General features: G+C 40.2%; 2 protein-coding genes across 2 annotated transcripts in view; one reads left to right on the forward strand and one right to left on the reverse strand.

Moving 5' to 3' along the window:
* The window catches only part of LOC134634162 (sialoadhesin-like), a 115,251-nt gene that overhangs the window by 10,089 nt on the left and 77,221 nt on the right, over positions 1 to 27,941 (forward strand). Inside the window, exon 6 of the mRNA XM_063483224.2 lies at positions 595 to 900. Within this exon, the coding sequence (XP_063339294.2) occupies positions 595 to 900 (306 nt within the window). The remainder of the gene's footprint in view (positions 1 to 594; positions 901 to 27,941) is intronic.
* LOC135933585 (B-cell receptor CD22-like) lies at positions 22,182 to 26,019 on the reverse strand. The gene is made up of 6 exons (XM_065471691.1): positions 25,977 to 26,019; positions 25,297 to 25,674; positions 24,757 to 25,062; positions 24,393 to 24,653; positions 22,910 to 23,131; positions 22,182 to 22,297 (listed from the first exon to the last, which is right to left on the reverse strand). The coding sequence occupies exons 1-6, from the start codon at positions 26,017 to 26,019 to the stop codon at positions 22,182 to 22,184; spliced, it is 1,326 nt and encodes a 441-aa protein (XP_065327763.1).

The following is a 27,941-nucleotide window of genomic DNA, read 5'->3' on the forward strand; positions in this document are numbered from 1 at the left end:
ATAACCTCTATCTCATCAACATGATCAATACTTGCCATAATTTCAAAATGTTATGGACAAAACTCTTCTTTTAAATTAACATTATTTTTAACAAAAAGTTGCCACATATCTTATGCAATACAAAAAATGTAATAAATATATAATAAAAATCTATTATACACCACATGATATAGCATGATATAGCATGTGGTGTATAATAAAAATGTGGATTTTGTTATAAGGGTTAATAAACTTCTCATTTCCAAGAAAATCTGATTTTTCTGGCTATTTTGTGATGGGTTGGGTCTTACAGGGTTAATAATTAAACTTATTTGTAAGATATGAAAAGATGACAAAACAAATATCTTAATGAGATAAAAGGTAATCTAAATCAAAATCAATAGAATGAAGTAAAATACAAATGATATTACACATCATAAAAATATTTGAAAATCAAAACAAAAACTATGCACCAGCAAACATGTGACAACAGAGTGGTTCATAATTACCGTGTAAAGTGTAGTGTGCAGTGCAATGCAGTATACTGGATTAGTGTGTGTTAAGTATAGAGTTTAAATAAATTTGTATATATTTTCAAAATCTTTGAAACCACAGATTCTCCTTGGAGGCCCAATATTACAATCCCAGGTGATCTGAAGGAGAAGGAGTCTGTCACTATAACCTGCTCAGCTCTCACTCCCTGTCCACACTCCCCTCCTCAACTCACCTGGAATCTCACACAAGACTCTCACAACAAAATAGAGGAAAACACAGATGGAAGCTTTACAACTAAAATCCAGCAGACCATCACTCTGTCAGACACACATGATGGAAAGAAGATCAGCTGCTCTGCCAGATATCCTGTGAACCAAGGAAAAGACACCAAGACAGCAGAGACAGAAGAGACTCTCAGTGTTTCATGTAAGACAATCAGAGTTTGTTGTTGAACTGAATCCTATAGGACAACATGATTTATGGCGTATGTCTTTCTTTTTTTTTTTTTCTCCAGATGCTCCTAAAGACACCTCAGCATCCATCAGTCCTCCAGGTTTGGTGTCAGCAGGCAGCTGGGTGAACCTGACCTGCTCCAGCAGAGCCAAACCTCCAGTCAGCAGCTTCACCTGGTTCAAGAAGAGCAGAGATGGAGCTGTGAAAGTATCTGAAGGAGAGATTTACAGCTTCAATGTAACAGATGGAGGAGTTTATTACTGTGTGGCCACTAATGATCTGGGTAATCAGACATCAGCAGAGATTCATCCAACAGGTAAACGCAGACAGCAGCACAAGAATCAATCATTTTTTAATATTAATAAACTGTATGCAGAATTGTGATTAACAAGTTTGAATTTATTGAAGAAAGTTTGGTGAGAATAATTGGAACGCATCCATATTTACAGAAATGAAAGCACTGTCAGCAGGGTCCAAGAGCTTTATGTCATCCTCAGAAATTTCAAGCCCAAACAGAAGAAATAAAGTGCCCATAATACATTAGTATCAACTGCAATCCAACCTGTCTTGTTCAGGTCGGATGCATTGCCCTAATGCATAGAATGCTTTATTTTCTGTTGAACTGAATGAAGTGACTTGATATCAATTAGGCCACTCAGAGGATGAACTAGGGAGAACTGCTTTGCTGACTCATTCTTAAATAGACCAGCAAACAATCCAGCTTCCATTCATTTTCCATTGAGTATTTATTCCATATTTCAGTCATCCATCCACATTGCAGTCAAGCGCAAGCACATGCAAGCTTCTTGAGGGCAATCTAAAGAAGGCAAGGCATCTGACATACACAAATGAACACAGTCAGCAAAAAAATACAGTGTCCCTACTCACCCATTCTCCATGTTGCCAGACTGGTAACCAGGTGAATATATTTCCCACTCATTCATTAAAAACTCCCACATGAACCCAAATCCATGGAATAGACATACAACACCATGCAGACACAACCTTATCACCACAAAGTTTGTGGCCCCAACATTGAATATGATGCTGTTTTAAATAAGACATGAAAGTACTGACTGGGATCATTAAGTTAATAGGAAAGCTTTCACTCTCTTAACATTTGATTGAATGTAAGTAGATTAAACCATGCACAGCAACTTGAACATTTGAAGTTCCCATCTTATAAGCTTGAAAACTCAGTGACAAACATGATATTTATCAAAGTGCATTTGTCACTAACCTTTTTATATCTGCAGGAACACATCAGCCTTTATCATGGTGGGCTGCTATAGGAGGGATCATTGGGATCATCGTACTCATCTGTATGGTTTTTGTGTTTTGGTGAGACTCTAAGATCAATGTCCAATCCAGATTTATTCCATCCATGCAATATCGAATTTTGTCTCACTTTTCTTTATCTTGTGATATTGCTTGAAACTGTTGATTGTTTCATTTTGACTGAACATTAACTACAACAAGTGGAAGTTTTGAGGTATATTTTTAAGTTCCTGAGTGTCTGAAGTTCCCTTTTTTGAGTTTCTAAGTTATGTAATTAATTAATTCCACAAGATTTAAAACATATTTTGAAGCGTGTAAAGACTTAAGCATTTATTTTGCAATGAATGTGTTGAATTAAAGAGAACATCTCTGTAACTTCTAGGCGACTAAAATCAACACGTCAAGCTTCACATCAGGCACAGGTAGGAAAACTGACTTTGATGATTGTAGTATTTACATGTGCACTCATAAAGTTTTCCTCAAGCTCTTCATAACATTTCAAGTTTGGTGCATTTTATTTCACAGAGTCTGTGTCTTCAAGAAAATGAGGACGGCCATTATGAAGAGATTTTCTTCTCCAACCAGAGACCTTCTTTAGACTGAGTGTAGGACAGCAAGTAGGCAACAGTGTAACACAGACAGGTAATCAGGGTGCTTCAGGTACCTATGTAATTAGCAGGCTGCACATCTGGAAAGGCACCATCACTGATGATGCATATTACAGCAAGATGAATCACATAATGTCTCTATTACAGCTGCTTGAACTCATAGTAGAAGAATCTGGGTGCTGCACTGGTCTGCCTGCAGTCCAGACCTTTAACCACCTGGAAACATTTGGCACATTTTGGAACCAAAAACATGACAAACCGAACACTGTTGAACCCTATGAGACAAGACTGGGACAACATTCTTTTCCAAAAAGTTACGCAAATGCTCTCCTCTGTTCCCTGAGTTTTACTGACTGCTGTTAAAAGAACAGAAAATGCTGAATGTCTCTATTTTTATTTATTTTTTTGGGGGGGGGGGGACATGTTTTGCCATCAAACTCAGTATGACCTTTTTCTGTCTCTTAAAATAGTACATTTCCTCACTTTAACCATTTGATATGTGTTCTATGTTCTGCTGTGAATAAAATATAAACTTATGAGATTTGCAAATCATTTAATTCTGTTTTCAATTTACATCTTAGAGCATCCCCAGAGTTTTTTTTTTTTTAGAACTGGGTTTGTAGAAAATTGCTACATTGTATAAATTGCACCCATGAATTTAGATTATTGTATATTGTTTCAAAAAGATCCTGACTTCAGTACCATATTTGTTATAGTTTACTTTTATTTATTATTGCATATCTGCAGATGTTGTCAATAAGACACTGACAAATCCTAGCACACTGTAGCTGAAGCAAAGGTAGTTTTAAGAACTTAAATGCTCACTTTTATATGAAAACATGATTTACATGAAAAACACTTACCGTGTAAAAGCAAAACATATGAAACATAGAGTGACATGTAACAAATAGCAGCTTATGTAATGTAGAGTTAACCCTTTATTGACCATGGGCCCACCGGCGGGCCCATTTTACAGGTAAATTTGAAGGGCCGGTCAATAAAGGGTTAAATATACGAGTGGCAGAAGGTGCACTCTGGTGAACTATGCAAAAGGTCAATCTGAAAAAGACAGGAGACTGCAAGTTGGTGGCAGGTGAGAATGCAGCTAGGCAGCATCAGTAGTCTGTAGGATGACTTTTACATAAAGAAAAGAAATCAGGTGAAGGCAAGGTTTAAATAGTGTAAGTTCAAAAAAGAATAATGTTGCACAGAGTTCAGGAGTTTTAGTTGATTGAGCTAAATCTGGTAAACTACTTAAGAAACATAAAATGCAATTAAACTTCCTGTTTTCCAATTTTACTCTATTGGCAAAGCATTGAGGATTTCTGCGACTGCCTTCAGTAAGAGCTGTTTGTTCTAATATTATCAAAATTAAGTGAATGAGCCTTTTCCTCCAGTTCTTCTTTCCATTTCAAGATAGGTGTGAGTCTGTCTCTTTCGGAAGCAGCCTGAACAGCAGAAAATGAAGATGCTCATTATGATGAAACTGAGTTTTTGAAGCAGAAACCTGGACCTTGTTTAGACTCAGTGCAGGACAGCACGCAGCAGCAGGATGTGATGTTTTAACAGCTCAAAATGTGCAAGGCTAAAAAAAACCCAGTGCAGAAGAAATGAGTGTGGAAATGTTTTGCACAAATGTTGTACAAAGAAATGTTGTTTTGTAGTTCATCTCAGGTAACCTGATAAGAATCAGGATGTTTGTGTCCGATCCATATATAGTTAGATAATGGCAGTGAACTAAAAAAAAGTATTAAAGTGATGTCACACTAGCAGTTTACTTCCTGTGAAATATTTTTGTTGTGTGCTTCCTATCTGTGTGCATTTTTCTTATGGAACATATTACATGTTTTAAATTCTGCTAAAATGAAGATGAAGCACACTTATTATTTTTAATAACAAGCTTTGCATGCAATTGAAATAAAAATTCTCTTTTTGTATTTATTGACCTCAAATGTTGTGTGTTGGGCTGAGAGGCAACAGTAGAGGCAGCTTCACAATACTTGTGCATCCAAAGCTTACAGATACAATGTGATACTCGTACTGAGTGATGTGTATTCTGTAAAATGTTATGCATGTTTAGAATAACCAACGTTAATAAAAAAGTGCTTGGGCATGAGTAATTGCAGACTTAAGCCCTTTCTGATTTCCTCTATCACAGGGCATTTTTTTAATTAGCCCATAATTTCATGTCTATAGCAGCGTTGCAACTAAAACTAATTGACCTAAAGCATCTGTACTACGTATTCTCCCTGCATCTTGTGGTAGTGTAGCTTGTAAATATTGACTGCTGATACAATGTGACATTCATACTTGAAGTTAGTAATTATATTCTGTAACCTTGGGCTTTCAGGTTTTGAATGAGTGAAGTTAGAAAATGTATTCTCAGATATCCTCTTTTACAGGATATAAAAAGAAAGGACAAAACTGACTTCATTATGCAGTGTGATAGTCAGTGGGTATCTATATTCCTCTCTTGTTGACATGACAAAACTAGTTAGCAAGGTTTGTTGTAACTGTTCTGTTCTTACTGTTTCAAGCACAGCTAAGGAGACAGATAGTTTTTCGACAAGTGTCAGTTGTGTTGTCCCCTATTACGAAGTTCCCTTCAAACTGGAAACAGAGTAAAGCTGAAAGAAATCAACAAACATATCCGTTTCAGATACTCATCTAAACAATGGTAACACACTATAACTGTCATGGTAGGCTGTGTGGCAGGCAGGCAGGAGTGGTGGACCCAAAATGCAGGACTCTTTGGAGACGACATTTAAACTGAAAACGCAGCTTTATTGCTGGACAAAACTTCCATATAAAACAAAACTCTAAACTGAGGTGCTGGAGGACTGGAAATCATGAACACACAGCAAGTTGAAGGTACGACACGACAGGGAGCAGAGGAAAACACAGGGCTTATATACACAGGGGAGTAATCAGGGAATGGGCAACAGGAGGGAGACACAGCTGGGAGAAATTAGGCTAACGAGACAGGGGAGAGGTAAAACTGAACACACTGACATGAGACATGAACTTTCAAAGTAAAACAGGAAACAAGAAACCATCACACACAGACTCAACACTGAGAGGCAGACAGAAAATAACACATGGAACTCAAACTATACATGAGGCAACAAATCCTTAACAAGAATAAACAGAAACATAGAATTCCAATAACAATCAAAGCACAAGAGTATCAAAGGGCAGCCTATAATGCAAAAATAAACCAAAACCTCGGAAACTCAAAATGCTGGGTCGAACCGACCCAGGACCGTGACAATAACACTATAAACACAAACAATATAAAAGAAGTATATCAATTTGAACTGTTTTTTAAAATAAACCTTCGGTCATGGTAACTGTGTCTCTCTGGCTGGCTGACCCAAGGCCACATGTTGTTTTAGTTTTGTTCTCTCTCTCTCTCTCCCCCCCCCCCTCCCCCCTACACACACACACACACACACACATACATATATATTGCACCGTGGAGTTTGTTTCCTTCCCTTCCAACCCCCCTGGTGTGGTCGCAAATTTTGAAGCCATCCTGATAACCTTCTTCCACCAACGATGTGGAGATCCAACCTCTTTAGATCCAATTAAAATCAAGACACTCAAAAAGATGCTCTGGAAAAGAGTAGAATTCTTGGAACACAGTTTAATACACTGAATCATATGATCAGCAGGAAAAATACACAGACATTTAGCAAGAGAATTACAAAGCAGAAAGCAAGCAAAGCAAAACCCCGGGGTGTACAGCCTTAAGCACAGACAGTAGAGCAACACAGAGACAGACAGGAAGTAGCAGCAGGAGAAAAAGTGCTGGGGGTGTCTTCTGGTCCCCTAATATATAGGGACCAGTATCCCCGCCCCCTGCCGCTGGGTAACTTTCCCACCCATCCAAACACAGCTGCAGGGGTCAGGTAGCGGCCAAGGTCTTGGCCAAAGGCCAGTCAGGACTCCGGCTACCCCTTGCTCTGGCTTATCACAATAGGTCATGACACGGTCAAACATCACACATTAATCCTAATTATTAAATCTTATACAGCAAGTGGCACAATTTTATAACATATAATCTTATAACTACATAGGTTACATGCTTTCTCATATATAAAAACACTTCAGTGTGGGTTCAAAGTATGTGTGTGTGTGTGTGTGTGTGTGTGTGATTATATCGTATGATATTTTATTGTGATGTGTTCAGGATCTCTGTTACAATGTTACTGTTTTGGTTGTGCTGCATGAAAAACATTGAGTGTGTATTAGTGAAGGTTAGTTACCGGAGAGTGCGTTATGCAGGAGAACTCTCAGCAGCATTAACTGCCCTGTTACTGTAAAACCTTAATAAACCATGGTGAAGCAAAATGTCTTGTGCTTAAGACTCTACATGAAAGTTAAAATATATATGTTCAGTGCACATAGATATATGGTGTATATAGTTACATAGTTATACATATCACACAAAAGTCCACCACACTGGAGCCCCCCCTTTGCCTCCACACCTTGTAAATATTCTGCACATTAGTTTTGTAAATAAACTTGTGAACTCTTTCTCCAAAGAGCCCGAGTCTGTGCCTGAATCCATTCACACAATTCACAAATGTACATAAAGTAAAAAACAAAACAAAACATAAAATACTTACAGCCAGTGCTTCCACGAAATAACACATAAGGATAGAGTTGGGTTCAAAGAGACTGTTCAACCATGACGGCACATGTGAGAATTACTTTCTGATCCTGGCTCTGCCAAGTCCTGATTGGTTACTGCAACTATGACCCAAAAAAAACAACAACAATAGCACCACCTGCTGGTGAGTTTTAATCTCTGGCAGCACACAGCTGGTTAGGTAATATTAGGAAATATTTTATTTCTTAGCTTTGCTGTATGTTCAGTTCTACAATTTTAACTTAATTTAGAAAGAAAACCAAAACCCACACGACAGAGCCAGCTCTTCATGCAGTTTTTTTGTATACCTGATATCCCTATGTTGGTTTTGTCCCTGCATTATAATGTGATTGGTCAGTGGAATAGCATAAATACATCATGGCTCATGTGTGGTCATTCACTCAGTTGAGAATGGATGATCGTAAACTGAGTTATGTGTGGAGCTGTTTCAACTCACATAAATTGACACATTTATTCTTAATGACAAAAAATATCCTGTTGAAAATCACTGAAAATGCCATTTTTGATCACACATTTATCTTAATCTCATCTAATATATTCCTTTATATTAAGATTTTATTTTGGTATACTTGCTCTTAATTTTTATATTCGTCCAGGAGGGGCTTTTACCATTCAAAGCATGTAAATTTTGACACTTTTTACTGTGATGTTGAATAATTGTGTGTGTGTGTGTGTGTGTGTGTGTGTGTGTGTGTGTGTGTGTGTGTGTGTGTGTCCAATTTCAAGTCTTTAAACCAAGAGTAACCTTTCTGCACTTCAAAGATTTCTCGGCAATAAGACTCACAACAAAATTGGACTTTATTTTGGCTCCTGCTCAGGTACTTTGTGGAACTGATGCACTGTGAGTGCTCATCCTACTTCTCCCTCCTACAATAGACTGGGGAGCACTGGCTTGACCTGAGACACATGTAGGATGGACTCACATGGACGTAGGGAACTTTAATCTGACTGCTTATTACAGCCCCAATTTCATAGGGATCAATGTAGCGTGGGGATAGCCTGTGGAAGAGAGATTTAAGGGGAATGTCCTTGCCAGATAGCCATTCCTGTTGTCCTGCAGTGTACCTGGGAGCTAATGTATGTAATCAGTCTGCATAAAAACACTAATGGTCAACAGCTTTTGGCAGTGCCTCCCAAGTCATTCAAAAGGAGAGAGACCAATGGAGGATGAGGTGAGTGAACTGTGACCATACTCTACCCAGGGGAGATATCAGGGCCAGGTTGCCAGTGTGACAAAGTGGTCAATGAGGTTATTAGAAAAAGTAAAATATGACAATGCAACCTCGGGGAATTTCACCCCAATGAAATACAGTGATTTTAAAACCAGAAAACGATTACACACGTTCAAAGATGCACAACTGAGGCAGACTGGCTCTATTATTAATATATCTTTAATTATATTTGTAAAAATAAAAACAAGGAATAAAACAATAAAAGCTGACTGTGGTATGGCCTATTCTGTAATAGTTTGCTAAATTAAATAAAACTATGTATTGAACTGGACTTACCAGTAGCTGAGGACCCAAAGAAAATCACATGTAAAATCAAGTCTACACCCCAGGTGCTGTACAACAACGGAAGTGTGGAAAATGACCCACCGCCGAAGGTCCCACAGCTACTGGTATGTCCTCAGCTCACTGCAATAAAAACAAAACAAAACTCATTAAAGGTCATAAAAACCTAAAAGGACACCAAACACCAGCATTGCGCACAGTCAAAGGACTATAATATTTAATTTAAACCACGCAAACGCACGCACATGTTTGTTTTATCTGTGACTCCTCCCACCAGAGGACGGCTGTGGGTTTTTACCTTTTCTTTCTTAGGGGGTGGACACCTGGGCGTGCCTGATGAGTTGTTGGGTGGAGTCTGTTCCTGTCCTGGGATTGTATAATTGGTTGATCACCTCCAGTCTTTAACCACCAGATAACAGCCACCTGCCCCCCCCCCCCCCCCCCCCCTCTCTCCTAGCCTCCGCCATCCAACAAAGAGCCTGTGTTTTTGATTCGCTGTTGCGTAGAGTGTCTTTGCCAGTTGATTTGCAAGTATAACCTCATGTGTGTGTGTCTGGCGTTAGAACCACGATCTTGTAAGATAAGATAAGATAAGATAAGATAAGATAAGATAAGATAAGATAACCTTTATTAGTCCCACACGTGGGAAATTTGTTTTGTCACAGCAGGAAAAGGACAGTGCAAAAGTTATGAAGCAAAAATTAGAATAAAATAAAATAAGAATAAATACAGTACACAACTGTACAGAATAGAATAAAATAGAATACTATATACACTAGAATAGAATAGGATAAAATATACAATAAGATAAAAATAGAATACAAATGCTATATACAACAGAGTGAAAAATACAACGGTGCCAGAAAGATTATTGCACATTTGTGTTATTGCACATTTGTGGATGTGTGTGTATGATCAGTTAAAGTCTTTGTTGTGGAGTCTGACAGCAGTGGGGAGGAAAGACCTGCGAAATCTCTCCGTCCCACACCGTGGGTGCCGCAGTCTCCCACTGAAGGAGCTGCTCAGTGCTGTCACAGTCTCATGCATGGGGTGGGAGATGTTGTCCAACAGGGATGACAGCTTAGCCACCATTCTCCTGTCACTCACCACCTCCACTGGGTCCAGAGGGCATCCTAGAACAGAGCTGGCCCTGCGGATCAGCCTGTTCAGTCTCTTCCTGTCCCCAAAAGAGATGCTGCCGCCCCAGCAGACCACACCATAAAAGATGGCTGAGGCCACCACAGAGTCATAGAAGGTCTTCAGGAGTGGGCCCTCCACTCCAAACGACCTGATTCTCCGCAGCAGGTACAGCCTGCTCTGCCCTTTCCTGTAGAGGGCGTCTGAGTTATGAGTCCAGTCCAGTTTGCTGTTCAGATGAACACCAAGGTACCTGTAGCTGTCCACAGCCTCAATGTCCATACCTTGGATGTTCAGTGGTTGCAGTGGAGGATGTTTGTGCCTGCGGAAGTCTACCACCAGCTCCTTTGTTTTACTGGCATTGATCTGGAGGTAGTTCAGCTGGCACCAGTCCACAAAGTCCTGAGTCAGTCCTCTGTACTCCTTGTCGTCCCCATCAGTGATGAGGCCGACTATAGCAGAGTCATCAGAGAACTTCTGCAGGAAGCACTAGGTGGAGTTGTGGGAGAAGTCTGCAGTGTAGATGGTGAAGAGGAACGGAGCCAGAACCGTTCCCTGTAGGGCCCCCGTACTGCAGACGACCCTGTCCGACACACAGCCCTGAGTCCTCACATACTGTGGTCGGTCGGTGAGGTAGTCCAAAATCCAGGTAGTGAGGTGATGGTCCACTCCTGAGTTCTCCAGCTTGTCCCTCAGAACCGAGGGAAGAATAGTGTTGAAGGCACTGGAGAAATCAAAGAACATGATTCTCACAGTGCTTCCAGCGGTCTCCAGGTAGAGCTGGGCGATATAAGATTTTTTCATATCACGATATGTTTTTTTCATTTCAGGCGATAACGATATATATCACGATATAAGCCAAATAACTATATTTGTAAGATTTAAATGTGCCGTTGCTCACAAGTAAAATGTGAAATAATCAGCAGCTTGTCTTGATTTTAATATTTATTTCCCATAATAAGTTCAACAGGGTAGATGTACTTAAGGAACATGAGACTTTTTCAGATAAATAAAGGCAAATATTGCAAACTACACAAAAGCCAGCTGCTAAAGCGTTTAAGTTTCAAAATAGAACAAACAAAACAGACTACTAAATTGTCAGTTCCACTTAGAAACAAAATGTTAATTCTAAAAATAAATCTTAGTTTGTTTTACAGAAGAACAGACAAAATTGAGTAACTTTTGTCAATATCAAATAAACTGAGAACTAAAAGGAAATTTTCAATCTCTCCTTGTTGTATAGCTTTCTGAACTTTCTGAATCCTCTATCATCCGCAACTGAAAATAGTTGTGGATGATTACTATACCTTTCTAATGTGACGTTGTTGTCCCTGGCTCTCTTTCTCTCTCTCTCCCTCCCGCTCTGTTCCTGTGCTACTGCGAGTGTAACTACCGCCCCTCCCCCCTCTTCCCAGCGCAAAGCACAAGGCTCGCGTGCGGAGTGAAGCGGAAAAAAAGTGCGAGAGAGAGGGTGAGAGAAAGAAAGAAAAAACCCACGGCTCGCGATAAGGAGCCGGCACGCGTCGTTCACGTCAAAAATCCGGCTCTAAGAGCCATTTCGTTCGCGACCGACACATCACTACGAAACACACTCATTTCCTCCATTACCAGCGGCTGGCTGCTTCCCAAACCACACATGCGCGGCTTGGCACTTGTGCTGTACGTAAAAAGTCACGTGACGTGACGCTGCGGCTGTGATTGGTTCGGCTCTGGGCTACTTAATTTGGATTGGCTGTTCTTCTTTTCTTTTTTGTTTTTAAGAGAGCAAGAGAGAGATGAGGTCTATCACAATAGTTTAATTTTTCTATCGAGAAAAAGTTATTTCGCAATACATATCGTTATCGTTTTATCGCCCAGCTCTATCTCCAGGTGAGCGAGGGAGCGATGTAGGAGGTGAATGACAGCATCATCCGCTCCAATGCCAGGCTGGTAGGCAAACTGAAGTGGGTCCAGTGATGAGCTCACAAGGCGCCGAAGCTGAGCCAGGACCAGCCGCTCCAGGGTCTTCATCAGGTGGGATGTCAGAGCCACCGGCCTGTAGCTGTTGAGGTCCTTGGGGCGTGAAGTCTTTGGCACTGGTACAACACAGGAGGTTTTCCAGAGCTGTGGGACTCTTCCCAGCCTCAGGCTCAGGTTGAAGAGGTGCTCCATCACACCACACAGTTGGTCCGCGCAGGACCTGACAACCCTCGAACTGATGCCATCTGGACCCGCTGCCTTCTTGGCTTTAATCCTCCTCAGTTCCCTCCTAACCTGGGTGGTTGAGAGAGACAGGCTGGAGCCTTGTGTTGAGTGTGTATTGGATGCTGTTGTTGGGGGTGGGGAGGAGTGAGCAGGGTGAATAGAGGAGGTGTGAAGTGTCTGAGGTGTCAGAGGTGGAACAGCAACAGTGGGGGTGGGTGAGTCTGCAGCCGATGTTGGAGACTGCCTCATGGCTGAATCAAATCTGTTGAAGAAATGATTGAGTTCATTTGCCCACCTCACATCCCTCCCAGGCAGAGAGTTCTGATGTTTGTGGCCTGAGATGGTTCTGAGGCCTCTCCAGACTTCACCAATAGATTTGTAAATAGATTTGTAAAGTAGCAGTTGTTTTGTTTTTTTTCAGCGTGTATATATTGTTCACTGCAGCAGCCTGGTAGGCGTGAGAAGCCATTTTTGTTAATTAAATTTTCTCCTGTTTGTTTAGAAGGTAAGTGAATTGTCTTTTGGTTGGTTTTCTTTTGTGTAGGAAAGCATTGGGGCCTTTAGGGAGTTTTGTTTGTTATTTTTGACATTGCTCACTGCTGCAAATGAATGGCTGTTTAGCTTATTTCTTGTTGCGTTCAATGCACGTCTAGACTTAGAATGTAACAGCCCAAAGCAGCGGCTGCTAGAGGCGTTTCTTCAGCTTAACTGGGCCGAAACAGAGACTGCTGAGCAGAGGCTATGGCAGGCAGCAAGCAAATCCCCAGGACTGAAGACACTATATTAAACTACCTCTGCAGCTACCTCTCCATAACGGCTGGAATCAAAATGAATCAGCCACGCTGTGACTGTTGTGCAGCCTGATCAAAACCACCTGGTTTATCCTGAAGAAAATATGTCAGCGGACAATACTGCAAGACAATAGAGGAATGAATGGGAGGAAAGCCTGCGTGGCCTTATACTGGTAGACACGACCGTGCAATTAAAGTACAGGTGTATTCCCACTCAACCTAACTTAACTAGCGTTGCTACAAACAGAGCGTGAGAGCAGGAGAGAACGAGAGAGAGAGAGCAGTGGAAAATAGCCCATCCTGCTACACTATGTTGTGTGCAGTGATGCAGCAGAGGGGTGATTCCAGTTCCTGGTTGAGCCTCTCTGTCTGGCCATTCGATTGCAGATTATAACCAGAGCTGAGGTTGACGTTGGGTCAAAGGGCTGTGCAAAACGTCTTCCAGACTTGAGAAACAAACTGGGGACCCCAATCCAAGACGATTTCAGAAATGATGAGAAATGAGATGCTGTGAAGCTTGAACACGTGATCCACCATGAGCTTAGCTGTCTTCGAGGCCGAGGGGCGCTTGTCCAAAGAGATGAAAGAGTCGACTTGGAGAACCAATCAATGACAGAAAGGATCACAGATTTGCCAGAAGAGACAGGTAAGGCAGTGACAAAATCAAAGGCAATATGCAACCACGGTTTGAACCCCCTGAGCCAGATCATGAACATGACTGGCTACAGATACTGACTACAGAATGGAGAAATTGTTAGTCACCTTCTCACATCAATGATATCAAGCTGTTTGCCAGGAGTAAACGAGACATGGATTCAATGACCCACACCGCTAGGCTTTAAGCAATCACACCAAAATGTCATTCGTGCTGGAGAAGTGTAGTTGGATGATAACAAAGAGAGAGAAAGTAGTCAGAACTGAGGGGATTGCACTACTAGAAGGCAAAATTGCACACAAATGAATCCAGGCGATCGATACCTACAACCTACCACTCATCAAAATCAGGTGGCCAAAGGAGGAGACATAAGCCACTGGTATCAAGACAAGAAAGCTCTTTATAATGCATGCAGGGTTTCACCAAGTCCAGCACCCTGAGACTGTACACTAAGTGGAAAGAAGGGGTCTGAGGACTGGTGAGTGTCAGAACCACCATCCAGGATGAAAATACAAACATCCATGAATACATCAGGAAGATGGCCACAGCTGACCTCGTGCTTAGTGAATACCTCAGGCAGCAGAAACCTGAGAAAGAAATGGTGCAAGAAGAGGAACAATCATGAAAGGCACCTGCCTTTCGAAGTATTCATATTTACATACATAGAGCTCGATCACAGTTAATCTCTTTTTTCTCTAAATTTGTATTTTTTGTCCCCCATTTTAAACTTCAGCATGTTTATATAATTCCAGACACCACCTATAAAGCAGCAAAAAGAGACTGCAATAGAAAAACATTTTGAAGATGAGGACAGCAAGCCTTTGGTCCGTACAGCAGCAGCCCCTCATCTGTAGCACATAGAATGGATCAAGAATACAACTGTATAGAAGGCTTTTTCCTATTCCAACCAATGACTGTATAAAAGATGGACGACGCGACACCGCCTCCTCCCATTGTGCAAAAATGAAGCCAAAATATCCCGCTTGTTGAGGCTGCCATCTTGCAAATTTGGAGCCAGAGTCTGCCCAGTAGTGACTTGAGGTGGAGCGATTGTGTAACGCTCCCGCCCACACACCCGCTGGACGTGACCGCAAACACGCCCCCCTACACTTTTCACGTAGCCTGGCTGCTCGAGTTTTTTTGCTGGTTTACCGCGACTGACGACTCGTTTAATTAAGGTAAATACAACCATGTCACTGTTATAAAAACAGGCACACAGCTTATCATCTTATAGTTCTAAAATCATTCTGTTGTTAATTCGTTAGCTAGATTAGCCGCTAGCATACGCACTGTGTTGGGGGCTTGTTGCTAGCTAGTTAGCGATGCTACACACCTGCTACTCTAATAGTCTGTGTTATTGAAGGATTCAGCACTTCTTATGTTTTTTTATCCATTTTTAGACAGCGACGAGATCATCTGCACACTCCACAGAAGCCCAGAGTTACTGTTACTATCAAAAATATAATGCTGTCCTTTGAGATTTTAACATAAGACTGTGAGTGTAATGGATCTAAAACTGTTTAAATCTTCAGAGCCCTCTACAGCCTGGTAACATGGAAACTTTAAAAACATCAGCAGAACGTTTCAGTAGTGTGGTCTAATTTGTCCTTTTCATTTAATGATAGAGTCCATATTATATCAACAGCTACATTCACCCTGGAGAGAAACTAGTGAGGGAGACCATCAGGACCAAGCTGGGTTTCCTGGGTCCAGAGGTTTGGAGAAACTTCTTCCCTTTCTTTCATCACAGCTGTCCTGTGCCAGAAGTTCTGTTGACCCGCTGTAAGAGGCATCATTTAAGAAACACCAGGAAGACTGAAGCTCATGGCATTGATCAAACAGGACTCATGATCTTCACCAGCAGCTCCCTCACAGGGAAATCTTCAGCACTCCTCTGTAGGCCCGTCCCAGGAGATGGATAAATCCAGCATTTCATGAACACTGTGATGAGACCTTTGGTTTGTGTAATGTTATAAATACTCGGATACTCCCCAGAGGCTCCGGACTTTTACATAAAGATATTATATTCAGTCCTGTAGAAAGTTATATATTTAAAAATATATGATCCTCTCTGGTTACTCTGGTATGAATAACTCTGAATCACTTTATGGTAAATAACACACTATCTGCAAAAAACTGTGAAAGAATTCCAGATGACAAGTTTGTAGTTCAACATACAAGTAACGACCTTTGACCTTCATCAGGTTTTTTTTAATTGTGTTAGAGAAAATCTCATATGCTCTTCATGCAGCTGAGTAAGTCAAGTGTTTAAAACGGAAGCTGTGCAGGTCTGAGATCAGCAGCTTTGTGAAACACCAAACTGAGGTCCTGTTAATGCTGATATATAGTGACACAGTTACATGAGTGATTAATCCTTTTGTTTTTTGTCTTTAACTTTATCAATAAAGCTGCAGCTTTCACTACAGCACATGTGGTACTTAACCTTTGTACTGTTTTCATCAGTTCATTTTGCAGTTAACATGTGAACATGTTGGATGATCTGTCTGCTGTCACTGGGTGGTGCTGAGGTCTGAATCTGAGGGCAGCTCCTGTGATCACAAAGAGAACAGAACCATCAAACTCAGATATAAATTTTATCCCTCAAAATTGAAATAAAGCTGATTCTTCTGTCCTCACACACTCAGGATCTGAAGTTCTTCTCTTACATTTTTTCAGTATTACAGTACACTACAGTACTTTAATCCATAGTTCCTGATTAATGAGGAGTTACTGAAGTACAAGCTTTTAAAAAATAGTTACTGTCTTTACGGATGTGGCAAGAGACTGAAAACATGCTGTTGTTTGCACATATTTAATAATCAGCTCTGCACAGGAGCTGCAGCAGGGTGCAGCCTGTTGCTTTTACAGTATAACACTTGTAATAAAAGTACAGTAATTAGTGACTGAGTAGCCCGGGGCGTTTCTCTTGATTTCTTTAGTAAATTCATTCACCTGCACAGATTAGCTAAACGAACCCTGACAGCCGAGTGCTCATTTTAGCTAGCTAGGTCTCAGGAGCTAGCTAAGGACGGTAGTTACGGATTAGCTTACAAACACGTTTAACTTACCGAAAAAGTGCAGCGGGGCCTCGGGTCCTTCTGTCGGGTAGTCCAGTTTACTGAAGAACACCTCAGGCTGTCAGGTTAAAACACTCGGTCGTGTTTTCGTAGCGTAAACGCTGGCCGTCCTCTCAGAGCCTACGCTCTATCTGCTATTCCCGGACAGAGATACGCAAGTTTCTCCGTGACTGCAGCTGCCAGTCAAAGCTGCTATGATGACGTTTCACCCCAATTTAACATCACCGCGGTAGGAATTAGAATCAAACTTATGGGAAAGGAGACCCCTTGGACATCAAGCAGCATGATGAGAACTATTGATAACAAAAGAAAGAATCTTTGGAAAAAAATTATCTAAGGAGAATTAATTTATTACCCAGTCCCATCCGCTAACATGGAGGAGGCGGGCTTTCTGACATATACTGCAGCCAGACACCAGGGGGCGATAGAGACGTTTTGGCTTCATTTTTGGGGAGCTGTCACGTCGTCCATGTTTTCTACAGTCGATGATTCCAACCAAGGACAGCACCACCCTCTGGTAGAGGATGAAGAAGGCCACATATTAATAATAATATTAATGTAGTGAGGTGTATAAACAGAAAGTGAAAGAGAAAGGTAACTGAAGTACTCAGTGCATCATGGGAATGCCACAGCAGCCTACACCAATTGTAGCAAAGTTAGAGGAGGATTCAGGGTCACCTGATCCAGCCCTAACTATATGCTTTAGCAAAAAGAGAAGTTTTAAGCCTAATATTAAAAGTAGAGATAATGTCTGTCTCCTGAATCCAAACTGGAAGCTGGTTCCACAAAAGAGGGGGCTGAAAGCTGAAGGACAGATAAAATGGGATGTCATCTGGATACCAGTTAAAATGTATCAAATTTCAAGTTTTATTGTCATATACAAATAAACAGTGTAGCCACATTTACCCGTAATGAAATTCTTTGGTTCGTGCTCCTCAACTTTACATGAACATATAGAAGTGTGCAGTTATATTAAAGAAGAAAATCTGGATCTGCTACATCTTCCTCATGCAGCGCTGTCTGTCTGCTGATCCTGCATGGCTGGCAATTCAGACCTGGTGATGCGCTGTGCTGATCTCACCACTCTTTGCAGAGCTTTGCAGTGCGGAGCGTTACAGCTGCATACCTGGTAGTGATGCAGCCAGTCAGAATACTTTCAATGGTGCATCGATAGAAGTTTATAAGTATTCTGGGAGTTCATGCTGAATCTTCTCAGGTGCTGCAGGAAGAAGAGCCGCTGTCTTGCTGCTTTTGTGATAACACCAACATGGTGTGACCAACTCAGATTCTCGCTGTTGTTGATGCCTAGGAATCTGAAACAGCTGACTCTCTCCACCTCTGTTCTTTCGATGTGGATGGAGGTGTGGCCTCCTCTCTGAAGTCTCCTGTAATCCTTGATGCGCTCCTTGGTTTTGTTGTCGCGGCACCATGTGGTGTCAGGGCTGTAGTAGAATTCCACCTTTTCTTTGTTTTCTTTCTTTCCTTTCTTTCTTTTCACCTGTCCCTTGACCGTCTTCATTGCTTTCCTGAGCGCATACTGGGATGTTTTGTATTCACCTGGGTCTCTGGATTTAAAGGCGGCAGTTCACGCTCTTAGTGCTGCACGGACATTAGTCTGTGGTATCACCTCATTGATGCATTTGTGAATAAAGTCTGCTACATACTCAGCGTAATTGTTGATGTTGTTGTCAGCGGCAGTCCGGAAGACTTCCCAGTCTGTGATGCTGAAGCAGTGATGCAGGGGGCTGTCTGATCGGTCAGTCCAGCGTTGAACCGAACGCGACATGGCTGCTCACTTTTCAGCTTGCAGTAGAACCGAGGAGTGATCTGATTTGCCGAAGGCCACTGGGGGGCGGACTTTGTAGGGAGTGTAAACATGGTCCAAGATGTTCTCACTATGCCTTCTGATGATACTGCCTAAAGGAAGCATGTATAATGTAAACAGAATTGGTCCTAACACAGAACCCTCTGTGGAAGTGATATTGATAATGGAATCGGAGTGTGCAGAGATGCCCCTGACACAATCCAGCACATAACAGCAGGGTGCAAGATGGGACAGAGGCATTAGGATCATACTGGAAGATGGGCAGGAAGGGAGTGGGTCGGAGACCAGTGGCCACCAACTTGCAGTCTCCTATCTTTTTTAGATTGCACCTTCTGCATAAGATATAGTCCACCAATGTGCACCATTTGGCAAAAGGAAACAAATTGGAAAACAAAGTGGTGCCAAAAAACAAAACCCCACGTGCACCACCACCTGCCCTCCAGCATTAGTCTTTTTCAGTGGCTAGCACAACTGTCGCCACTAGGTGGTGTGGGCTACTTGGACGGTAATCACTATGTTGTCGTCTCCCCTCTCAGGACTTTGACTGGACCCATTCATCCACTTCCTAATAAAGAATCATCATTAACAAACTGCTGTTGTAGTCCTCCATTTCTTAAGCATTTCAATTTAGAAACAGGAAATGAAAAGTTGACTCTGGCCTTAAATCCTTTAGCTTTTTTCCTAAAAGAAGTTGAAATTGTAAGATGATCCCACGTCTTGGAATAACTACCCAAAGAGCTCACCTGAAAAACAGCCACAGTTATATTTATGATTATTAACATCTGTGAGTTCAAAACAGTTGAAATATAAAAACTATAATAACTATAAGTATTTGTGAGTAAAACTAAAACTGTAAAAATCAAAATCTTAAGATCAGTAAATAAGATCCCCCACATGTCAGTGAAGTAAAAGAAAAACAATTAAATAAAAGTTTGAGTAAAATGAAACCAGCTTTTGAACAGCTAAGATAAATCATGCAAACTAGTTTTTATCTTGTCAGAAAGAACACTTGCTGACTATCACACTGCATAATGCAGTCAGTTTTGTTCTTTCTCCTTTTATCCTGCAAAAGAGGAACTCAGTCATTACTGTTTAAAATTATTTGCCACCCTCAATGTTCTAACTTGACTCATTCAAAAGCGTCAAAAGCTCAACCTTACAGAACATACATAACAATACGAACATCCCATTTTTTCTGTCTTATATTGATGTGTCATCAAATAAGATCATAAACAGCATTTAAGTCCTTAAGCTAACTTTGCTTCAACTACAGTGTGCTAGGACTTGTTAGTATGTTATTGACTTGTGTCCCAGCTACTGTACTGAAGTTAAGATGCTGTTCTGCTTACAAAATGTAGCAACTTTCTACAAACCCAGTTCAGAAAAAGTTGACACTTTGTAAAATTGAAATTAAAAATACTGACGGCCACCAGTGCTTCACTTCATTCTCATAATAGATACACATAGGGTATCATTTTCAAAAACCCCACGTCATCTTGTTCTCGAGTTATTACACTCACAAGATTTTTAGAAAACGTGACGTCTCTTTACTTTACCTTGGTCACCAGGATTTGTGCTCATCTGAGATTTTTAGTAGACGCACCTATGGTACGAATTTGAAACCCTGTCAGCCTTTTATGGCTCAGGGGTAAAAACAGAATCCAAAGATTTGAAGTCTCAAACGTTTCCAGATATGCAGGGCTTTGGACTAAATAATGAAAACAAGCCAGATGCAGCATCTGTGTTTTCCAAAATAATTTTTCTGACTACAGAAAGATTTTCCACTTTTCCTCAGTCCATTTTAAATAAACCTTTGTTGGACTAAAATGATTAAATAAAGCTGATTTTATATAAACATTGCATGTGCTCATTAAAGTGTTGGTACTCTGTGTTTTTGAGAGTCGGAAGCTTCATTCAAGGTTGTCTTTATGAGTTTTATTTGCCATTGCAAAGAAGTCAAATGACAGTACAGAGAACATGACAGCACTTTTTATGTTTTTACAAAGAGCTACAGCAATACGAGAATATATACAGAATCAAAGTATCTACCTACCAAAGATTACATGATGACAGAAGGAGACAATATGAAGCCTTTCATTCAGTAAAGTCAGCTTGACACATAAGCAGAAGAATCTTATATTACATCTTATAGAGAAATGATGAACATAGACTATTAGACCAAGACTGGCCCTCTCGCATATTTATATCAGTGAGTTCCTTTCTCAAGGTGCGTAAAATAGGAAGGAGAATATTTAAATCAAATGATTCTGATAGGTTCGTAGCTTGAACCCATTCGCTGGAACGTTGAAGGCAATGTAATTACACAGCAAGCAAGACACGAGTAGGCAAGTTCTTTATGTTTCACGTGCACGGGAGAGAACTGGACAGGCGCCGTTCCTTCGCTTGACCCCAGTTGCTCTCGTCTGCTCCCCCGTAACACTGCTCTTTTATTGTGGTTACATGAATATGCATAGTGTCATTAACATATGACACCTTATATAGGTATACATGTGAACAAAGAATACTGTGTGTGTGTGTGTGTAATGTGACTCCCCAAAGCTGGTGCCAGGAGTCTAGCTGTCCATCTAAACAAAAGGCTCTTATACTTGACCAGATATACGTGTGTTTGCTATACCATATATCAGCAAGAGAAGATACCCCTCTCCTAGGAGGAGTGTGATCTATGCCAGAACACTCTAAAGAGGAGTGGACGCACTCCCCTCTTCATGCTACACAGAGTTGTTACAGACCTCCTAGGATGAGACATTCTTTCACTCTACAAATGATTATATACTTCTAAGCATATATGAGTAAATATTTCTAAGCATAAATGGCAATAAACAATACAAATCTAACAGATTCAAACATTTTCGTGGCTTACAATTTACTGCTAATTGTTATGACATAGCTATGCTGTAAATTTCCCACTGAAGCAAAAATCCCCAGTTAATATTTAAACTTGCGCTAAGTTACGTGGCTCCTGGCAAATTGGACATGTCATATTGAAATGAATTGATTGTGCTTGTAAAACTAACCACACCCATCAGCACCATTTGGAGAGCGCGCCCACACAATATTTTGGTCCGATATAATGCAGAAACAACAGTATTATACCGTTAACACAACTCTCTGCAAGTACCTGCACAGACAGTATGCTAACACGAAGTTAGCCAAGAATCCAGAGTGATCTTTAAGCTGAGTAAATGCTGAACCTTGCCCAGCACCGTCCTTTTCAGTGAAGCTAGCCACTTTTTGAACATTTGAACCTGGGTGTACTTAAGCAATATACTGCATTACCTTCAGTTCGCAGTATAATATGTGTAATAACTTTTTTCTACTTTACTTTTTTTGAGTAATGACCCCAACACTGATCACAACAAACTTGTCAATTCCCATCCCTAGGGTTTGAGGAGCAGTGGAGAGATAATTCTGTAATAACATCCCTATAGTCAAAGTAAAATGGTCATACACAGCTGTTGAACATCAAAATATAAACAAATATGTTAAGTTTTAATGCTTTAGCAGGTAGCGTTTATCATCCTGCAGACACTTTAGTTGATGTGTTGTGATGTTACTCTGCTCATCTGACAGCTCTATGTCTGTTGGAGCGTCTTGATTTGAACCAGCTGAAGGATAAAAACAAATGAAATCAAATGAGAAACAATTAATCCTTTTTGTTTTACTAGAGACAACTGAGTAGTTTCAAATGAGTTTGTCATAAAAACATTTGTCTCACCACTCAAAGATGCTCAGTGTGCTCACAAGCATTATGATTCCCACAGTCTTCATTATAGTGTAGACACCAACCAGGTTTCCAGCTGTAATGAAAAAAAAGAGTGATGAAAAATAGTGGCAGAATAAATGTTTAACAGTAACTGAGGCCTGTTAAAGTGAATCAAAGTCAAGAAAACCTTAATTTATGAAAGAAAAAAAAACAGTGCAAACAACTGCTGAAGAAGCATTCTTTTGTTTTTAAAATTTCACAGCTGAAAAACAACATGTTGAAAGATGAAGCACAATCTATAAACAAAAAACCATACTGACGCTCACATAAGGCACACTTCTTTATCTTGTCTCTTGTATAGGTATAACACAAAAAAGTTTGAAAGAAGGAAAAAAATGCTATTAACACTTTGAAATTGGATTAATTAAAGAAAAAGAAAATAAAAATCTATGACTGACTTTACCTTCACAGCAAGTAAGCGTTGAGAGATGAATCTCTGCTGATGTCTGATTACCCAGATCATTAGTGGCCACACAGTAATAAACTCCTCCATCTGTTACATTGAAGCTGTAAATCTCTCCTTCAGATACTTTCACAGCTCCATCTCTGCTCTTCTTGAACCAGGTGAAGCTGCTGACTGGAGGTTTGGCTCTGCTGGAGCAGGTCAGCTTCACCCAGCTGCCTGCTGACACCAAACCTGATGGACTGATGGATGCTGAGGTGTCTTTAGGAGCATCTGGAGAAAAAGAAATTTCTCATCGATCAAACTCGGTCACCACACAAAGATGATCAGTGTGCTCACAAGTATTATGATTCCCACACTCTTCACTATAGTGTAGACACCAACCAGGTTTCAGTAATGCAAGAAGATTTCAGAGAAAAGAAAACTACATGAAGTGACAGAATAAATGTTTAACAGTAAATTGTCTGCTGACTGTGTTGAGAGAGGAGGAGGACCCGAATGCAGAAAGGCAAAACAAAAACTTGATTCTTAACCGAGAGAAAGCCGTTGATTGTGGCTGATTAAAAAAAACAAAAACCAAAGGCAAACCCAATTCAATGATAAAACCTAACCAAGGAAGACTAGAAAGAAAACATTAAACATGCTAAACATGAAAACCTGGCATGGACACATTAAAACCTATAAACATGGCAACAACATAACAGATGACCAGATAAGGAATGAATGACAGCAGACCACATAAACACACACGAGGGTGACGAGGGAAAAGGAAACACATGGGAACACAGCTGGGATGAATGAACATAATGACAAGACAGGAGGAAGTAAACTGAACACACAGAACATGGGATGTAAACCTTTCAAAGTAAAACAGGAAACACGCAGACTAAGACAAACAGGCTCGACATGACAAACCGACTAGGAAAACGCATACTATAAACCCAGACATAGGGAAATGGAAACTGGAGATGAGACATGGACATAACTAAGCAACAAACAGGACTTGATGGCTCGGGAGAACACACACGACAGATGGAAAGGAACACAAGGGGAAACATGTAAACAGGAGGAAGAGAGAGAGGTAGCAGCGGCACGAGAGAGAGGAAGAGAGGGGGACACGAAGGAAAACAAGGACATCACTGAGACACATAAAGGGCAAAACGGACTTAAACACAGGGGACATGACAAACACTGAAGAAATGACAATAACCAACATAGTGGGAGAGACCCCGACATGGGAGCAAACAGGGAAACTGAAATTGAAACTAAATCGTAAATTATAAAAACTGGAACATAATAATACAAAAAGTGCAGGCAACTCAAATTGCTGGGTCTTTTAAACAACAGTGTTAAACCTGGTGCAGGAACACACTTTTGTTTTTAATGTTTAAAGGCTGAACAACCACACAGTGATGGATGAAGCTGAATTTTATAAAATGAAATTCACTCTCTTATCAAGTGTGAAGTATATCACAAAGAAAACTTGAAAAACATGATAATGCATTTTTTGACAATAACTGGTGAGTAACTTTACCTCCAACAGTCACATGAATCTCTGCTGATGTCTGATTACCCAGATCATTGGTGGCCACACAGTAATAAACTCCTCCATCTGTTACATTGAAGCTGTAAATCTCTCCTTCAGATACTTTCACAGCTCCATCTCTGCTCTTCTTGAACCAGGTGAAGCTGCTGACTGGAGGTTTGGCTCTGCTGGAGCAGGTCAGCTTCACCCAGCTGCCTGCTGACACCAAACCTGATGGACTGATGGATGCTGAGGTGCTTTTGGGAGCATCTGGAGAAAAGGAGTGACACAGATTACACTTGTTACAAACAGCTGACTTCCAATAAATCATGACGAGCTCACAGGTTCTAACAACGAACTCTGACTGTCTTACATGAAACACTGAGAGTCTCTTCTGTCTCTGCTGTCTTGGTGTCTTTTCCTTGGTTCACAGGATATCTGGCTGAGCAGCTGATCTTCTTTCCATCATGTGTGTCTGACAGAGTGATGTTCTGCTGGATTTTAGTTGTAAAGCTTCCATCTGTGTTTTCCTCTATTTTGTTGTGAGAGTCTTGTTGGAGATTCCAGGTGAGTTGAGGAGGGGAGTGTGGACAGGGAGTGAGAGCTGAGCAGGTTATAGTGACAGACTCCTTCTCCTTCAGATCACCTGGGATTGTAATATTGGGCCTCCAAGGAGAATCTGTGGTTTCACATCACAAACATATTAACTCTGCAGAGCACACTGCACTTCATACCAGCTTTTAAAAATTTTAAAGCTCGTCCTGTGAAATTTTACTCTTAAATTCGGACGTTTAGAAATGTAATCAAGTCCTCAGAATATTAACAGTGCACAGACTGAAATAAGAAAATATAAACATCCTCTTGGCTGTAGGACAATTTTTCATGATATAAAATAAATCACCAACTTTTTTACCTCTGACTGTTATTTGTAGAGGGTTACAGTCTGCTGTCCCCTTAAATGGTTCACTCTCTACTCTGAAGAAGTATGTGTCTGTGGTGGTTACATTAGAAAACAGAGTGGTGCAGTCTCTCTGACTCAGGTTTCCAGTAATACTCATTGGAGAGGTGCTAACTGCTCCATTACTGCTGTAGATCTCCTTGGTTGGATTTCTGCCAAATCTAGCATCATTTTTAATCCACACTCCAAAGGTTTTTCTTGTGCTGTCAAATTTCTGTTCTTCTTTGGGTCTGAAGCTACATGGGATTTGCAAACAAGATCCACTCAGTGCTTCCAGCTTCTTTGATGCAGTTATGAAGAGTGCTGTTTCATCTGAACAACCAGCCAAAGCACCTGTAAATAAAATTTAAATTCATTAAAACGATTCACCTGTTCACACACTAATATTATACACGGTAATTACATTATTTTTCATTCTCTCATTTTTTAGTAAATTTTTCTCTTTGTTTAAATTAGTGAGATAACAACAAACATTTTTATTTCTCTGTCGTTAACTTTTTGTACATAAAACATTTTAATCTAAAGTCAGGATATAAAGAGTTTGAAAAAGTAATGCTATATTTACTTGGTTTCTTAACAATGTTCGCATTGTAAAATAACTTTAGTCTCTTTGAATAACTGAACCAACAGCTCACCTGAAACAAACAGGACAGTCAGTAGCATGCCAACTGTCATCATGTTCACAGACAAAGGTCTATTGCCTGGATTTCCAATGAGAAAAAAAACACCTTTAATTATTATTATCTGTGGTGCTGTAACATTATCCTTATTGTGTATTTTAAGATTCACAATGAACTTTTATCTACACATTTTCTTCAGTTAAAAACAGCTGAAATATAAAGTTTTAGTAACACAAAGCTGTTTATGCAAAACTGGAACATCAGTAAATAAAGTTATGTATTCACCTGTCAGTGCATTAAAAGAAAAAAAAGTTATAGCACAGAAAGTTATTGAATAAAATCAATAAAATGCTACCAACGAAGCCCAAGTGTATTCCTGTCATTTTACAGTTTTTGGAGAATTACGGTGAAAAAAGGAAGTACAGAAAGATGCTGTTTAAGAGTGCATTAAAGTCATTTTGTCACAAAGCTGCTGGAGGCGTCACACGATGCCCTGAAAAAAACTGTTTAGAAATACACTCAGTGTCACGGTTCTGGGTCATTTTGACCCAGCATTTTAAGTTTCTTATGTTTTGGTTTGATTTTGTATTATGGATTATATTCTTAATCTCTTGTTGTTCTTTGTTGATTATTATTATTATTATTATTATTATTGTTATTATTAGTCTGTCTCAGTTAACGGTTTCGTTCTTAGGTTTTGTTCTTGTACCCTCGTGTTTAGTATAGGTTTAGTTTAGTGTCAAGTCTGTGTCTTTGTGAATTGTTTCCTGTTTTATTTTAAAGGGTTATGTCTTATGTCAGAGTTTCTAATTTTGCTTCCTCTGTCTCGTTAGGTCTCATTTCTGCCAGCTGTGTTCCCACCTGTTCCTCGTTCCCTCATGTGTATTAATAGTGTGTGTCCTCCAGTGTTCAGCGTTACGTCGTACCTTCAGATTTGCCTGTGTGTTTCCGGTCTCAGCTTTCATTGTTCTGTTTATGTATTTGTTCTTTGCCAGCAATAAAGCTTTGGTTTTGAGTTGCTATTTTGTCTCAACGAGTCTGCATTTGGGTCCTCATCTCCGCCTGCCGGCACACAGAGCCCTGACAGACAGCCAATTCTGCTAACATCTTGTGATAGAGGAAGGAATCTTTAAAGTTTCAAAATACCTACTCACCCTCAAAGACCTTTTGTATAACTTTAGTTATTCTAAGCCTGTCCATTTTTAAACAACATATTTCATAACTAGCATAAAATAATACTATATAACCAGTATTTAAGTGGACAGGTGAAGTGACTTAAATGATGCTAAAAGAATAAATTAATCAGATGCTTATGTCATCTGACATTTCTACTTTCTTTTCTGTAAACGTCACCACACTGATTTTAATGTTCCCATGATGCACTCTTTTCTAGTAGTGAAGATGCTGCTATTCCCACCCTCCTGTCGCTAAATTGACCTGACCTGGCCCTTCACGCATGTGCTAAGCTGTTACCCTTTCCATTGCTTTATAGTCATTATAGCAGCTCATTTCCACCTTGCTGGCTGATGGCTTGGTCTTTGCCCCTCAGCTTTTTAATTGCCTGTTCTGATCTTGAACCGCCATTCTACTTTGTCCACTTGGACTTTTGTGTTCATTGAAAAAAAAATACTTGGGTAACAGACATGCTGCCTCAAAACTGTAAAAATACCAAAGTTCCCATTCTACCTTTTTCTCAATCTCTAAAAACTTTTAATTTAGTTGTAACATTTATTTTATGCATCAGTTCAGTGATTACAATGGAAAGTTACTCAAATTACTTTTACAGTGTGTAAACCAGGGTGGTCAAAATGTTAAAATATAATCAGAATACGTGCATTCCTTAAGTAAAAACAACTGACTGCTCTTTTGTATCCAAGTGTTTACTCTTGGGATGCTCGTAATTTAATTCACAATTTTAAACAGTACATATAATTGTTTATATATTTTTATGGTCAAACAATTCAGTAAACTACAGAACAC

The sequence above is a fragment of the Pelmatolapia mariae genome, linkage group LG9, assembly GCF_036321145.2.
Source record: "Pelmatolapia mariae isolate MD_Pm_ZW linkage group LG9, Pm_UMD_F_2, whole genome shotgun sequence".
Lineage (NCBI taxonomy): Eukaryota > Metazoa > Chordata > Actinopteri > Cichliformes > Cichlidae > Pelmatolapia > Pelmatolapia mariae.